Raw genomic sequence first — 17,607 nt, 5'->3', positions numbered from 1 at the left:
TGAGGCGGAATTGTGCCTGCCTATATAAGGCTGTCCGTCAGCAGCTATCCAATAGACACACTGCCGCAAATTATTCGCGGGTGAAGGACTATGCTTATGCAAACGAAGATGAGATGGTCAGGCACAAACTCGGCCAAAGTGTGAGAGAAACTTTTAAGTACCGGGTCTTAGCTAACATTAAATAAAGCCATGGACATCGCAAGATCGCACAACATAGCACAAGCACAGCTGAGAACCTTCGATGCATGTTCTTCAAGCGGCTCACGTGAACTGACTTTGCAGCACTGGGAAAGGTAAACCTGTGCATGCAGTGTGTGATGTAACAACCCTCTGACGCTGAACAAGCCTTTTGTACACATATCAATAGGAAAGCAAGGTGTAAAGCTTAAGTTTAAATTACGTTCATAGACATGCTGCCGCTAAATATTTGAAGGCAAATCCACAACTTAATACCAGGAATGCCTGTTAAACATCTTCGATTCATGAGTACCGATTTGGGTAGTGATCACTTCGATGAATGAAACCTGTTCAAAAAAGCATTACACAATTGAGAAGGCAGCAAAAGAATATGAAGCGAGTGACGCATACAAGCATATTCATAAGTGCAGCTACTGCGGAAACAAAGCACGGTGTAAACCTTAAGTTTAAATTAAGTTCATAGACAGGCTGCCGCTGGCGTTTGACATGCCTACGACAAATACGATATTCGCGAGATACAAGTTTAATGAGACTTTTGATCACTTTGTAGCAGAGTTAAAATTGCTGGTGAAGGACTGTGCTTATGCAAATGAATAGGAAAGCAGGTTTTAAAGCTTAACTTTAAATTAGGTTCATAGACACGCTGCCGCTGGCGTTTGTCATGCCTAAGACGAATACAATATTCGCGGGATAGATCGCACTAGATAGCACAAGCACAGCTGAGAAGCTTTGATGCATGTACTCCGAGCGGCTCACATGAACTGACTTTGTTCTGACTTTAACTACTGTGAAATAAACAGACATAAACTGGAAGTGTGAGTCTGTGCCTTTTAATAATCTCGAGAGAGAAACATGGTGGCAGCGTAGGTGATGGAACTGCGCCGAAAGTCACACCAGTTTGCTGTTAAAAGTTCAGGATGCGGAGACGCTCACACGAAAGGAAAATGGAGGGTCTGAGACCGCCGCTGACATTAAGCCTCGATGCTAAAGACCTGGCGAAGTCATGGAGAACATGGAAGGACGAGTTCAGATTATTCACAGAACTTGCAATGCCGGAGGCAGAGGAAAACACTAAGGTCAGATTATTCCGTTAGCTTATTGGAGAGAGCGGCAGAGAATTGTGTCAGGCGCTGACCGGTGATGTAAGACCTGATGAGTTAACCATGAGCTTGATGATATGTAAATTTGATGAACATTACAACCCGAAAATAAATGAAACTGTAGAGAGGTACAGATTTTTTTCAAGAAATCGAGCAAGAGGAGAAAATATAGACTAATACGTCACAGATCTGAGAGTGTTAGCAGGCACATGCAATTTCGGGGAGATTAAAAGTTCCCTTATACGTGACCGAATTGTGTCCAGAACCACTGATGCAAGTTTTGAGAGGTGCATACAAATATGCAGAGCCACAGAACTGTTGAAGGAGAACAGCAGAACAGTCACACGGGGTTCCCTATTCTATACTTCTCCCAGTGTGTCTCTCTAAACCTTCCATGCGGGAATATTATCATAAGACTTAACAATCCTATTGTTACACCTTCTACGTGCACCCAACCGTCCTTATTACGGAGTCTTACTTGCTTTATCGCTGGCTGCTTCTTTCCATTCACCTTCCCAGCTCTATATTTAAACAGTTTTCCTTGTCACTTTTCCACTCCTTCGCTTTCTTCTCCCTTTTCGTTCAAAATACGCGCCTCCTTGCCTTTAGTGATTTGGGTAGTGAACACTTCAATGAATGAAACCTGTTATCTTTACAACGGTTGAAAAACACGGAATGTAACTTGAACACAACACGTCCTCCAAATACGAACCTGATTAAAAGAAATAATGATAATCAAATCCTTGATGACAGCAACACTCATAACAGTCACAAAACAATTACAATGACAATCAGGTTATGTTATTATTAAAATGTTTCCTTTTCTTTTTCATAACTTCTTTAACACACTACTTCTCTGCTGCGAAGTGCGGGTATTTTGCTAGTGTATATATATATATACTAGACAAGCCCGTTACAATAACTGGAGCTAGAACAGTATTGCATAAGCATTAGTAGGAACAGTCTATATTAAATGGCAAGGGACCTTGACCTCATTCTGTTTCTTGTCTTAATTTTTTTTTTGTCAAAAATATTTTTGCAAGAAGCCTAAAGTAAAATAATAATAAAAATAAAATAGAAACGTATATGACAACACAGTAAGTATAGTTAATATTGTCTTAGTGTAAAACTTTGTAACAATCTGTAAGACACAATATCTGAAGAAGATATTTAGGAAAAATTTTCTATTTTTGTATCTCATGAAATGTTTCTATAAAATTTTATTACAGACAACATTTCTTGTAAATATTCTGAGTTTGGCAACAGTTTGCCTTGATCAGGACCATCTACAACCTTGACAACATCATCTGGAAAACTTCTAACTCTTGATAATGCAACATATAACTGACTGTGGCTGAATACTAGTTCTGGCAAGTAAATGACAACTTTTTGTAAGGTTAGCTCTTCTGAGTCGTTCTCTTTTAGCGTTTTTCTTACGCTCATTTTCTTTTTCTTCAATCAATCTATTTGCTCGTATTTTTCTTTGTCTTTCAGCCTTTCTTTTATTGATATTTACTTGTTGAGCTGACCGTTCTTCCAGGAGATGTTGCTTATATAGTATTTGATTGTTTGTGTCTTTTGTCCTACTTGACGTGTCCTTTTTTTTTTTGGGTGGCATGTTGTTAGTAGATATGTCCGTAATATTTTTTTGTTTTATTACTTTATTTTACTCTGTAGCACTTTGAGATCATTCATATAAAGTTCAGTATAAATAAAATTTATTATTATTAATATTTTCTCTTACAGTAATACTGGCTTGTATGTGGCTGTAGTATGTGTCAGTGTATTGTGTGCCTTTAATTTTCTCTTGTAGTAATACTGGTTTATATTTCCGCAAAATGCCTGTAATTTTCTCTGACAGTAATACTGGCTTTGATGTCCGTAATATGACTTTAATTTTCTGTCACAACAGTGGGCAATCAGCAGAGTGTCCCAAGCAACTGATGTAATGTGTGGCGTGCAGTTGATAATTGTGACTGTGTCGTCTCCCCTGCAAGTACTGTGCAGTTTCCCAGCAAGTATGTTAATCTGTGCTGGCATGTAGCTGATTATTGTATGTATAGCTTCCAGTGTGTGTGCTTTATTTGCTTATCATGCGCTGCCGCGGCTAGGCCATTCACTGTGTGCCCAGCTTCCAGTGTGTGTGTGTCCAAGGTGCTGTGCGCATGGGTGGGGCACGGTGCGATGTGCGTCGTGGACCCACGCATGCACACTTCACCAGAAGACACACACACACGTACACCTGGACGCACACAGGGCTTTTATTAAAGAGGATATATATATATATATATATATATATATATATACAGTATATATATATCCCGGCCAATACCCCCACGCCGCTAGGTGGAGTTCTCCCTGCAACCTGGAGGTGCCCCGAATTCTTGCAGGGCATCATGGATATTGGAGTTTTCCTTCACAGTCCTGCTGGATACCATGGGGGTCGCCAGGGGACGCTGCAGGGAGGCACAAGGATTTATATTTTAACTATAATCTGGAAGTAATACATCGTCACTAGGACGGAAGAAATAAAGTACTTCCGGACTGAAGAAAGAAGAGTCTTCAAGAAGTATAAAAGGACTGTGGGAGATCTCAGCAGGTGCCGAGTTGGTAGGAAGGGTGACTGAGCTGCTGGGAGGTGTGGAGGATTGTGAATTGTGTATCTGATTATTGATTTATTATTTTGTTATTAAGTATATTGGAGGTGAAGGTGCTTAGTGCACTTTATTGTGTGAATAAAGTCATCATTTAGACTGGTCTGAGGGTTCAAGGGGACGACAGTGCCCCCTATCTGTATCTGTCACAATATATATATATATATATATATATATATATGCTGAGTATACTTTATACATAAAATATATGTTGTTGTACCTTGCATAACTGAATAACCTTTATGGCACAATAACAATTCAATACATTTATGGTCACTACAGTATTTGGATTTAATAATCTTCATGTGGGAAAAGGCTGACTCGCATAAATAAGTAGATCCGAATAATGCAGTCAAGGAGGTAGCTCTTCGAAGGACTTCTTATGCTTAATTATCGAGTGACTCACCCAGAACGATGCTTCGGTGTGTCTGCCTTTGCTTTTGAATTCGGCCGAGTGAAAAATGACGGCTGTCTGATTAACTGCGATTTTAGTTCCCTCTCCTTTCTCTTTCTCAGATTGCTTTTCGGAAGGAAGTCAGTTTCGTAGTTTTTATGAACAGTTCGAAAGTGCCTTTCTACATTTTTCTTCTTTGGAATAGCAATGATAGATTGACAGATCAGACAAACGCACTTCGATTGTGACATTGTGAGAAAAAACATCCTCTTCCAGTTCTACATCCAGCCTATACCCTCCCAAAATTTTTTTTTTTAAATCCCTTCTTTAGTCGATATAAATTGGAAGGCTAACTAGATCACAGCCGGAGTTTTGCAGTAGTTCGTGCGTTTGATCGTGTGTGCAGGATGACCAGTGTGTTAGAAGAAAAGATATCTCAGACTGGCCGCCCTGTATGTCAATCAAGTGGCAAATGCCATAGGGAGGATATACAGTATGATAGACTAACATTTTAAAAACATTTTTTTGAATGCAACGCGATTTACCTGCACTACCTTTCCGATCTACTGGTCAATCACAATGAACATCTTGGGCACAACTGCCATAGGTGAATCCTTCAAAAAGTGATGTTAAATTTACCTAATTATTCTGTCTTATGCCCATTCCACATGAGTATTGTTCTTGCAGTTGGGGGTTATTTGCTTTAAAGTTAACATTGAAATACTTGAAATATTAAATTATTAAATAAAATATTTAAATATAAAAATATTAAATATTGATTATTAAAATATTTAAAATAGGTATATATCTTTTTTATATATAATATACTACTGTATATGACTACTGTCATTTGTCTGTCCATGATTTTAAATAACCTGTAGCTGACAAATCATTTGACCTATTGACCTGAAATTTGGTACACATATGCTACGTGACATCTGCTAACCACTTTCGGGGAAATGATTGACCTCCAACGTTATTCTTCTTTTTATTTTTATTTAATTTTATTGTAGAATCAACTCTCTGCAGCAGACAGCAAGGCGGTCATGCAGCGCATACGTACAGGCGCCGTTCTCATCCCTACCACCTTCGCCTTCACTTCCCCTACCTACCTCTTCATATCTTACATCATTCTTGAGGCAGATTGAAGACTTAAGTGCCAGCTTAAGTGAAAAATTAAGGAAAACATACTAAGTAATTGCAACACAAACACTGACTTAATCAGTTTTAACGTGAAAAGATGCTGACGAAAGAAAAGAAGAAGCGGGCCGCTAGGGTGGAGAAAACAAAAGCTGCTCAGGAAGCAGCAAGAGCATCAACCTCTGAGCAAACGAACACTAAACTTACAGAGAAAGAGTATGAAAACTATGAATGCTTAATTCAAGTGTATTCACTGCACATTGTTCTGAAGTACGCCGTTACTGGTTTGAATATATAAGAATGTGGGTCAGATGTTGTGGGTGCTACACATATGTTTTTACTGTATGCGCTTTTTAAATATCTTTTATCTAAATATATGAAATGCTTAAAGGTTTGTCTGCCTGCCACTCAAAAACATGCAAACCCATGGGCCTTTGGCCTCGATCTTGGTGTTAATGGACAGCTTATGCGGTAATACACATAACACAACTCATGAACTGGACGTGTAGGCTTCCTTGCTGACAAAATTCAGCTTTGATTCCTTCTCACAGCCAACAGCCACACAGCAGTGCACCTCACAGAAGGCAGAAGCATAACAACTGGAAAAGCATAGTGGGGCTTTGTGTCCTTATAGCAGGCAGCAATGTGTAACAGTGAGACAAATCATATAAGCCAACTAAAAGTCATACATGACCAAAACGTTGGACATACGGCCTACCTACACCACGTTAGTGGGCTTCCGGTCCATTGAGCTTTCAGCCACAGTGACATCAGATGGCAGTGAATGATACTGCAGTAATCTTGTTAGAGTAACCTGGGGTTCAGTGTGTCTTCAGAGATGCATGCATCATTTTTCTTTGAGGACTGGAGGTTCGAGTGTTGCTATTAATGTTTTTACTTTTTTGATCATGGTATCATTGCAAGCCATAAAGTGCTTATGACCCTTGCAGAGCTGCGTAAAAGAAACAGTTTGAAACTGTGAACTTCAAATGAATGTGACATGTGAAAATGTAGCCCTTGACGAGAACAGCATTTTCTGTTCATATGAAGTGATGTGATCAAAGAGATAGAAAAAATAGGTACGGTTTGGACTACCTCCATGTAATGCATTTTAAACAGTTCAATTCTTCTTCTTTTGACTGAAAATGTAAGAGCTGTCTTGATACTTTCCAGTATGGAATGGCAATTGAGTGCTATAGACTGGAGCTGATAGTCAATGCGTAGCAGATGGGTCTAAAGTAAACTCTGTTTCTTTATAGGTGACCTGTATTACATTGACCCTTATGTTATGCTTTAGACATTGTTTGTAGCTGCCTAAAAGTAAGAGACTTTTAAGACTGTGTTAACTCTGATTTACTAAACTAAAACATTGTTAGCTTAATGGAGAAAATCTGAAATATAGGATATTGTCTTTGAAAAGAAAATGGTCCAGCTTTTTCTTGTTGTGATGGATGCTTAACTTCTACCACAAATGAGAAGTTTTGGCAGAGATTTTAGATTTAAGAAATAGAAACCTGTCCATTTTACTAATGACTAGCAGAATACCCGCGCTTCGCAGCGGAGAAGTAGTGTGTTAAAGAAGTTATGAAAAAGAAAAGCAAACATTTTAAAAATAACGTAAGATGATTGTTAATGTAATTGTTTTGTTATTGATATGAGTGTTGTTGTCATATCTATCTATTTATATATATATATATATATATATATATATATATATATACAAAATAGCTGCGATTGGCAGTGGAGAAGTAAAAAGAAAAGGAAACATTTTAATAATAACGTAACATGATTGACAATGTAATTGTTTTGTAATTGTCATGAGTGTTGCTGGCATATATATATATATATATATATATATACATATACACACATACATATATATACATATACATATATATACACATACTGTATATATACACACACACATATATACATACTGTATATACAACATATACATATCTACATATATACTGTATATACACATATATATACAAATCTACATATATATCTACATATATCTACATATATATTAGGGGTGGGACTCGATTAAAAAAATTAATCCAATTAATTAGAGGCTGTGTAAGAATTAATCTTGATTAATCGTATGTAATCGCTACGAAATTTGCCCCAAATCGCAAATGTTTTTTTTTTTATTTAAAAGCGGTTTTAGTGGGCGACAGAATCAAATAATAGACATGGACATGAATATTGTAAACTGAAGCTGTTTTAATTTCTGAAAAAAAAAAGCTTTTAAACTGCATTTGAATTCAAAACAGAAACAAAAATATCATCCCTGGTTAAAATTGGGCAGACTTAAAAATAAAGTGGTAGTTTAAGTACTTTAAGTACATTTTCAGAATAGTATTGTCTTTAAATAATAATAACCAAAATTTCACCATAAAGTGCAGTTTTCTTCTTAAAAAATAAGTCAGAAACATAAAAGGTAATTTGACCAGCTTACTCTTTAAACTCTGAGTAACATTAGCCAAAATTATTTTGTACATTAGGCTAAAACAGTGTGATCATTGAACATTTTGTAATTAGATGTATTTAGAATTACTAACGGTCACGGAAGTCCAATGATCCCCAGTAAGAGCCACAAAGTCCGCTTTCTGTAATGCATCTAATTTTGCTTGCTTTTCAGTGTGCACAAAACCATGCTTTTATCAAGGCTTACTCGGGTAGTCGAAATGATCAGTCGTAGGAGCGCTTTATTCCGACTCTAACATTTTTGTAGCTGTGATGTGTGCATCAGTGTAATGGATGTACCAGGAAATCATGCATTGACAAAAGTTCCGTTTGCTTGGAATTGAAAGTGTGATTAAATCGTTATTTTTAACGCGTTATGGAGTACATGCATCGAAGCTTCTCAACTGTGCTTGTGCTAAGAAAGGGAAAATTTTAAAAATAGCGTAACATGATTCTGCGTTAACCTAATATTTTTCATACGTCCCAAACCAAGGAGATGGGAAGGTAAAATGAATCGTAGCGCGTACATAGTCAGTACATCCCCTCTCGGGAATCGAACCTCGAATGTCGGCGTTAGAAGCGAAGACTCTACAATTGCGCCACCGCTTGTCTATGCTAAAGTATGTATTGTAGATCGGGCTATAGATATACATTTATATATATACCCGTGTATCGCAGTGGAGAAGTAGAAGTTATGAAAAGAAAAGGGAACATTTTAAAAATAACGTAACATGATTGTCAATATACAGTAATTGTTTTGTGAGTGTTATTGAATGTTGCTGTCATCAAGGATTTGATTATCATTATTTCTTTCAATCAGGCTCGTATTTGTACGATGTGTTCAAGTTACATTCCGTGTTTGTCAATCGTTGTAAAGATAAGAGGTTTCATTCATCGATTAGTTCCTTACTGCATCAATAAACAGCTCGTCTTCCTTTTTATCTGTGATGTGACAAACTGCATGCACGGGTTTTTTTTTTACGCTGTCTTCCTTTAGCGGGACATTGACTTTTCCACCGTGTGCTTTGTTTCCACAGTAGCTGCATTTATGAATATGCTTATCAGGCGCTTCATATTTTTGCTGCCTTTTCAATTGTGTAATTCGGTTTTGTTCAGCTCTTTGGAACTGTTGCTTTTATCTGTGCACTGCATCAGTTCACGTGAGCCACTCGGTGTACTTGCATCGAAGGTTCCCAGCTGTGCTGGTGCCATCTCGTGCTATGTCCATAGCTTTATTTAATGTTACCTTAGTCCTGGCACTTAAAACTTTCTCTGGCAGTTTCGCTGAGTTTGTGTCAAACACCACCCTGACCATCTCATCTTCCTCTCCATAAGCACAGTCCTTCACCCGTGAATATTTACCCGTGGCAGTTTGCTATTGGATTGCGCTGACGGATGGCCTTATATGGGCAGGCACTAAATTACAAACGCCAGCGGCAGCCTGTCTATGAACTTAATTTAAAGTGTAGGTTTACATCGTGCTTTGTTTCAGTAGCAGAACTCGCTTCTTATTGTTTAGCTGCCTTCTCAATTATATAATGCATGTTTTCTTGAGCGCTTTTTGAGGTCTTCCTGGTTTTCTATGTACTGCGTGATTACGTGGGAGGCGTGATGATGTCACACGAAACTCCGCCCCCACGGCGTTGAAGCTCATCTCCATTACAGTAAATGGAGAAAAACTGCTTCCAGTTATGACCATTACGCGTAGAATTTCAATATAAAACCTGTCCAACTTTTGTAAGGAAGCTGTAAGGAATGAACCTGCCAAATTTCAGCCTTCCACCCACACGGGAAGTTGGAGAATTAGTGATGAGTCAGTGAGTGAGTGAGTGAGTGAGTCAGTCAGTGAGTGAGTGAGTGAGTGAGTGAGAGTGAGGGCTTTGCCTTTTATTAGTATAGATTAAGCTATCTAGTAAGCTTCAATATTTTTTCATCCTTACTGTCTGTGGCTAACGTGTTAAAGATGGCTAAATGCTTTTGGTTGACGGTGACATTCTTTAATTTTTTTCATTTCGTAGTGTTTTTTCTTTCTTGAGAAAAAAAATATTTTCTGCCTGTACCTTAATGCTGTTGTGTTAGTCAATAGACACTTGTGCAGGCCCTAGTCAATTAAGTGTATTTGATTCTGAATTAATGAATGGATGGAAAATGCTACATGGAAAAAAAATGAATACGTTTCTGGTCAGAAATCATTTTTTAAATTGCAGAATGTGACAATGCAGGCAACTCGGCTTTTAGATTCTGATGACAACACAATGTTGTGATTTGTAGCAATTTTAAATAAACTTTAAATTTTTTCTAATAATCTAGTTGTTGATATTGCACTGTGTAATATAGAGACAAAACGCTCATAAAGATTTGGGGTTTTTTGCCCCGTATACTGTAACACAAAACAGGGTCGGTAGTTTCCAAAAACTCAAAAGACACAGAAGAATAGGTAGACAGACATTTTATGGGGTCGGACTGGAAATTAAACTGTGGGATGCTTGGAAAACTGTGGTGCTGGATGGGTGGCTGATGTCATCAAACGGGGACCAGAGGGAAGAAAGAAACTCAGAAGTGCTTCTGTTCTTTGGATCATCCGGACGGTATTACGAAGATAAGAATATAAGAAGAGAGTGGTTAGTACGCTGCCGTTGTCCCCTGGCACAACTTGTCGCGGTGTGTGTCGGGTCCTTAAACTGCTCCCCATACACTCGTGCATGACATGACCTCCCCCTTCAGCCCAGACCCATCGGGTCGGGCAGCCCGAACCGAGAAGTCGTGAACCCATGAGAGTGCATCAGCGTTTGCTTGGAGGTTACCTCGACGATAAGTGACGGTGAACTTATACGGCTGCAGGTCTAAAAACCATCAGGTAACCCAAGGATTCGAGTCCCCATGAAGGGCCATCCACTGGAGGGTGGCGTGGTCCGTCACCAGGGTGAACTCCTGGCCCAGCAGTTTAGTACCGCAGGTGAGTTACCACCCAGTTGATGGCCAAGGCTTCCCATTCCACCACTGCATACCTTGTCTCCCGGTCCAACAGTTTCTGGCTCAGGTAAATTATGGGGTGTTCGACACCATCGACACTTTGGCTGAGCACAGCACCAAAAAGTGTGTCTGAAGCATCGGTCTGGAGGAGAAAAGGAACCGAAAAATCAGGTGTTCTCAAAACAGGTGCCATACCACATGCAAAGAGGCCCTTTTCTTTGTCAAATCTGTCAAAGGGGCAGCCCTCTCAGAACACCAAGATACAAACCGGCGGTAGTAGCTCGCTAACCCAATGAAGGCTTGCACCTATTTTTTGACTATCGGACAGGGCTATTCCAGGATGTCTTTTATTTTGGAGCACTGTGGTTTTACCATCCCTCCCTTTACCAGGTAGCCCAGATATTTGGCTTCGTTCAACCCGAAGAAGCACTTCCGGGGGTTGATGTGCAGCCCGGCTTTCTCTAGCATCAGGACGACAGGGTAAACCTGTAATACACATTCCTCCCAGGTGCCGGAAAAGATGACCATGTCATCGAGGTAGGTGGCACAATAGGACTGGTGGGGCCGTAGCACTCTACCAGACGTTGGAAAGTTGCTGGCACCCCGTGCAGCCCAAATGGAAGTATCTTGTACTGCCAGTGTCCACTAGGGGTGCTAAATGCCGTTTTCTCTCTAGCAGATGCCGTTAAGGGAATTTGCCAGTAACCCATCATCATGTCAAGAGTAGTCAAATAACAGGCCGTTCCCAACCTCTCGAGGAGCTCGTCGACAAGGGGTATGGGATAGGCGTCAAATTTGTAGACCTGATTTAAGATGTCTGAAGTCGTTAAAGAATCTCCATGAGCCATCTGGTTTAGACACTAGGACAATAGGACTGGACCAGGGGCTATGGCTTTCCTGAATAATGTCCATGTCCAATATCAGCTGAACTTCTAGCTCCACCTCAGCGCGTTTCACCTCCGGGAGGCAATAGGGTCGTTCCCTGGTGACCACCCCCGGGTCCGTCATGATGTTGTGTTGAATCAGCGAGGTCTGGCCTGGCGCTGCACTGACCAGCTCCGGGACAGACAGGATCGCACTTTCGAGCTCCCATCGCTGGTGGGAAGTCAGATTGTGACCGAGATTAAGTGTGAGCTTTTCAGAGAAAAGGGTAAGGGAGGGGCCGGAAAGAGGGTATTCATCCCTAACTTTCCACGGCTTCAATAAGTTAATGTGGTACACCCTCTCGCTTGGTCGATGGTTTGGTTGGCTTACCAAATAGTTGACGAGCCCCTTTCTTTCTTTAACCTCGTATGAACCCTGCCAATGGAGCAGCAATTTCGAGTGAGAGGTGGGCACAAGCACCAGTATACGATCTCCTGGCTGAAATTCGCACAGGGAGGAGTTTCGATTGTAAATCCGGGCCTGCGCTGCTTGAGCCCGGGACGTGTGTTCTTTAAGCAGAGGCAGAATTTTATCTAATCTATCGCGTAACTGCGAGATATATTCTAAGATGTTAGTGGAGGGAAGTGCCTCCCCTTCCCAACCTTCTTTTAGCACGTCCAAAATGCCCCGGGGTTGGCGTCCATACAGAAGCTCAAAAGGGGAATACCCCGTGGAGGCTTGTGGCACCTCCTGGTAAGCGAAAAGGACTAGGGGTAAAAGTTGTTCCCAGTTCCTATCGTCCGCGCTGACTACCTTGCGGAGCATTTGTTTAAATGTCTGGTTAAATCTTTCCACCAGCCCATCCGTCTGTGGGTGATAGACGGACGTTTTGAGATGCTTAATACAGGGTAATTTGGCAACCTCCCTGAATGTATCCGAAGTAAAGGGCGTACCTTGGTCTGTAAGGATTTCTTTAGGTATGGCCACTCTTTGGAAACCGTACTAATTCCTGTGTGATATTCTTTGTATTAGCAGCTCGCAGGGGAACCGCCTCTAGGTATCGAGTTGTATAATCTACCATGACCAATATGCACTTATGGCCTTGTACAGAAGGTCCAAGGGGTCCTACCAGATCGACGCCGATCCTCTCTCTGAGGAATCGTGACTAGAGGAATGTGGTTCGTCCTGTGTATCTGACATAGCTGACAGACTGGGCAAGACTGACAGAAACACCGGACCTCCTCATTGATCCTGGGCCAATAGAATCAGAGCTTTACTCTCTCAAATGTTTTCTCGACCCTGAGATGGGCGCCTAAGAGGTGGACATGAGCTGTCCATGAGAAGATGGGAAGCTTTTTAAGGTGAATTCACAAATATGGCAGTTCCCCTTGAGAGTAATAGTACTTCACTGGGTGCCTCCTGAGGCTGACACAACTAAAATTTTTAATGCTATCGTCCATCCAAAGGCCCTTTAACACAGAGTTTATCTGTAAATCTCCTATGATTAATTTACAAATTCGGGATGGCCTGAATGTGTGAATACAGCTGTTCTGGTAGACCACTAATGTTAGGGGTTTATAGTCATTCAGTGTCATGCACACAGAAAGCGAATATGCACAGGTTTCAACCAAACTTTAAATATGGTTAAAAATGGCTAATATTCTACTATGTAAAGGATTTGAAATGTATTTTTATAATTGGGGTAAATTATCCTTAAGTTTAACACAAGGGGGAATTTGAGACTTTGAAAATTTTTGGGGGTTGGTCAAAATGCACAATTTAAAAAGAACTCTGATATTAATATTTCAGGCATTTTTTAATGTTACAAATTATTCTTTCTAATGTACAAATTATACTTTCTCAGAAGTTTATCAGATTTTGAGTAGATAAAGTTATCAGACGGTCTTTCAAATAGATTATTTCTACTATTTTAACTATAAATAAATAATCATAGGGAAAGGCATCCTACAAAGTCCTCATTTTTAAGATGGATTATCTTTCTTTTCAGTACAGAAGAGAGTAGTAACGCAATACTGAAAGTAGAAGAAGAACTGAGATTAAATTTTAATACTTAAATAAATATGTAGGTTATTTTCTGTAGGGAGAAGATCCACACATTAGGTGTTTGGATGAAGTGGAGCACATCAATATTTGTTTTCACATTTAAATGAGGAGAGGATTATTTGATTTATCCTTAAACTATAGTAGTTTTGTAACATAATTATTTTTGCATGCTTGTTTGAATGCCTACATATTTATAAGTTAATTAAACATTTATAGTTTGTAATAATCTTAATTTACAATGTGTCTAAATTTTGTTCAAAACTAAATGAAGAACTGAAGGGCTAATACATTGTCTTTTCTATTATTTTAGCGTCCTGGTATGCCTTCTGGTGCTCGGATGCCCCATCAAGGGGCTCCCATGGGCCCTCCTGGTCCACCATATGGGGGCAGCCCTTCAGTGCGGCCTGGAATGCCAAACACTGTAATGGAGCCCACTAGGAAAAGACCTGCAGCATCTCAGCAAGTTCAGCAACAACAACAGCAGCAAGCAGCACAGAATCGCGCTAGAAAGTAAGTCTATTGTTTTTGGGGAGACAAATGTGTGTAGGAAAATGTGGTAAGATAATAACTCCACCAGTGGGATTAGTTTTATGTGCTTCAAAGATATTATTTTTTATTAAAATAATACAATATAAATGAAATATAAATGTTGCATAAAAATCGTATAATGTGAGGAGAAACAGTATATACGTAAATCACAAATGAAGAGGTACCACAAAACCATATAAATTTAAGGGTAACTACTGTGCAATTTATTGCATCACATTATATGCATTCCTTCTCACCATCTCTAGAAGCTAAACTGAATGCTGTAATCACCACTTCTCTAGATAAGTGTATCGAGGCTGCCATAGTCATAATCACGATTAATATATGATTAATTTTGCAGCCCCAATATGCTTAATCAAAGGTAGAATTCGCAAGGTCTAGAGCCACCACTGACTCACCAAACAGGATGAACCACTCACTCCATCCACTTATTACATTCAGATAACAGAAGATAATATGCAAAGTAATTTCCTTTTAAACCATTTATATGCAAACGAAAAATCACACTCTCCTTTTCCTTTTCCATGCACAGTTTTGTGTGGTCATTGATATGACCTGTTTTATGTTTGGAAGAATTCACAAGCTCTTCAAAAGCAGTAAGCATGTCATCACAAGGTAGAAAACTTAAAGTTTATATCATTTTACCAATTGCAAAATATTTGTAATTTTTGGAAGTGTGCACTAAATCGAATTCCTCGTGTTTTCTCTGCAGCAACTGCACAAAATCAAAAGAGAAGCCCATTAGCTGTGCTTCTTGCTGCGTGCATCTGTCACTGCATAGTTTATAATTTTATTGATTTTAATTTGAAACAGATAACATTCCTTACAGTTAAAAAAAATGTAACAAATCAAAAGCAAAATTTGTCCTCCACCCAATAGAAAGAGAGGAGCCAGCAACCAAAGCTACTCTATTAAAGTAGCAAAAAAGAAGGGTATCCTTTTCCCTGAAATGGACACTTATTCTAAAATGTTATTGATCAGATCCTTCCATGTTTTAAAAAGAGTTTTGATCAGATCCTCTTAAATGAGAATTTCCTTTTTTCCGATTTCAAGTAGTATAGAACATCGGTTACCCACTGACTTAAGAGAGGTGAGGAGGGATTCTTCTAGTTCCACAAGATAAGTCTACATGCTAGTAATACAGTAAAGGAAATTACAGTTTGTTAGTCCTTCTCCACTTTAAGGCCGTATGGGAGTACACCAAACACAGCTGTTAATAGATTAGGAGTGATTGTGACACCAAGGCTGCCATATAGGCATGCAAAGATTTTCTAAAATGTTGTTAATTTGGTGCACACCCAGAACTTGTGGCCCAGTGAGGCTAGAGGTAGATTGCAACATTCACGGGTTGAATCTTGCCCTGGAAACATTTTGGACAATTTTAAAGAAGATACATTTTCTTGATAAAAGATTTTAGGTTGAATGACTGAATGTTTTGCACATGTAGAGCTCGAGGCTGCCTTCCACTTGTTTTCTGAGATAGTGGGTGACACATCCTTTCCCCAATGTAATCTGAGGTCTTTGAAAGGAAGAGACTTTAAAATGTTTTTATAAATTGTAGAGATTCTATATGAGTCTTCAAGACTGATCAATAATTCTTATGGAATAGAACAAGTTGGAAGGTGAGAAAAATTGTGCAGGTTCTGTTTAGCAAAGTTTCTAGCTTGAAAGTAGTGGAGGAATTGTGTTGATGAGAAGTTTTATTAAAAGCGTAATTGTTTGTAGGATGAAAAGACATTATCTATGTACAAGTCTCTAGGTATATTAATCCCGGACATTTTCCAGACATTGAATAGTTATATGTTTGACGGGGTGCAAACAGGTGGTTGTCATGTACAGGTGCAACAGATAAAAACTTTTCTGTCTTAAAGTGCTTCCTACATTGGTTCCATATTCTGAGACAATGAAAGGTAGTTGGATTTTTAGTTTAATGACTGTAGTTTGTATTAACTGAGGTACAGAGCAGAAAATATAAAGAAGTACTGTAAGATTTTATTTCTATTGCAGACCAAGCTTGTGGATATTCATCCAGGTCTTTATAGCTTGTATATCTGCCGCCTAGTAATAAAATTGAAAGTTGGGTAATACCATGCCCCCTTCTACTTTAGGTTGTCGTAGAGTCACCCTTTGTATGCGTGGATGTTTCGAATTCCAAATAAATGAAATTATGACTGAGTGTAATTTCTTAAAAATGATTTATTAATGTACAGTATATGGGGATGCTTTGAAATAAGAGGAGCAGCTTGGGAAGGATGGTCATCTTAACAATGTTGATTCGCCCTGCTAATGTAAGATGGAGGGTAGACCATCTAGTCACATCTTGTTTAATTTTTTCCTTGCAGGCAGCAAAATTTTGTTGAAAAAGGACTTTATATTTACTTGTAATATTTACCCCTAGATATTATCTGCTAAGATAAATGGGAAGGTGTCCAGTCTGATATTATATGCTAGAGAATTCTCTGGAAAAAGCACGCTTTTATTAAAATTGACTTTAAGTCCAGATATCTTTTGAAAATTTGTTAATTCTTTTAGGACTGCTGGCACAGAATTTTGTAGGTGTGATATTTAGAATACCATATCATCTGCATGTATTGTTCAAGTCCTTCTCTGAGAATCCAGCCAATGGTTCAGTGGCGATTGCAAAGAGGAAAGGTGATAAGGGGAATTCTTGTTGAGTATGTTGTTAATACGAACTGAGGCTTCTGGACTAGTATAAAGTAGTTTGATCCATGCATATATGTTTGGTCTGAATCCAAATTTGTGCAATTTGGTGAATAGCTAGTCCCATTCAACCATATCAAATGCCTTTTCTGCATCTAAAGATAATAAGATCTCTGGGATGTTAGATATAATGGGTGAATATATACAGTATATTACATTAAACAAACATCAAAGGTTAGAAGTTAAGTGTATGCCTTTAATAAGTCTGGTTTGGTCTTGTGATATTACAGAAGGAAGCACTTTCTCAATCCTTCTGCTATCATTCTGGTATCTTAAAATCGTTATTCAGAAAATAGATTGGTCTGTATGATGCACAATGTAGTAGGTCCTTGTTCTTCTTAGGAAAGATGGTAATTAATGCTTGGCGAAAAGTTTGAGGTAGAATTTTTTTTGTCTTTAGCTTATACTGTTTAAACATTAATAATAATAGTAGAACTAACTTATTTGAGAATTTTTTTTATAAAATTCCACAGGGTAGCCA

The 17,607-nt window shown here is 38.9% G+C and overlaps 1 protein-coding gene across 2 annotated transcripts in view; it reads left to right on the top strand.

Annotated features, from left to right (window-relative positions):
- smarcd3a (SWI/SNF related, matrix associated, actin dependent regulator of chromatin, subfamily d, member 3a) overlaps positions 1-17,607 on the top strand; it is a 496,564-nt gene that overhangs the window by 288,715 nt on the left and 190,242 nt on the right. For both annotated transcript variants that reach the window (XM_039753231.1, XM_039753232.1), the window contains exon 2: positions 14,167-14,366. In XM_039753231.1, the coding sequence (XP_039609165.1) occupies positions 14,167-14,366 (200 nt within the window). The remainder of the gene's footprint in view (positions 1-14,166; positions 14,367-17,607) is intronic.

The sequence above is a fragment of the Polypterus senegalus genome, chromosome 5, assembly GCF_016835505.1.
Source record: "Polypterus senegalus isolate Bchr_013 chromosome 5, ASM1683550v1, whole genome shotgun sequence".
NCBI lineage: Eukaryota > Metazoa > Chordata > Cladistia > Polypteriformes > Polypteridae > Polypterus > Polypterus senegalus.
Note: the sequence above shows the minus strand (reverse complement) of the source record. Positions and strands in the feature narration are given on the sequence as shown.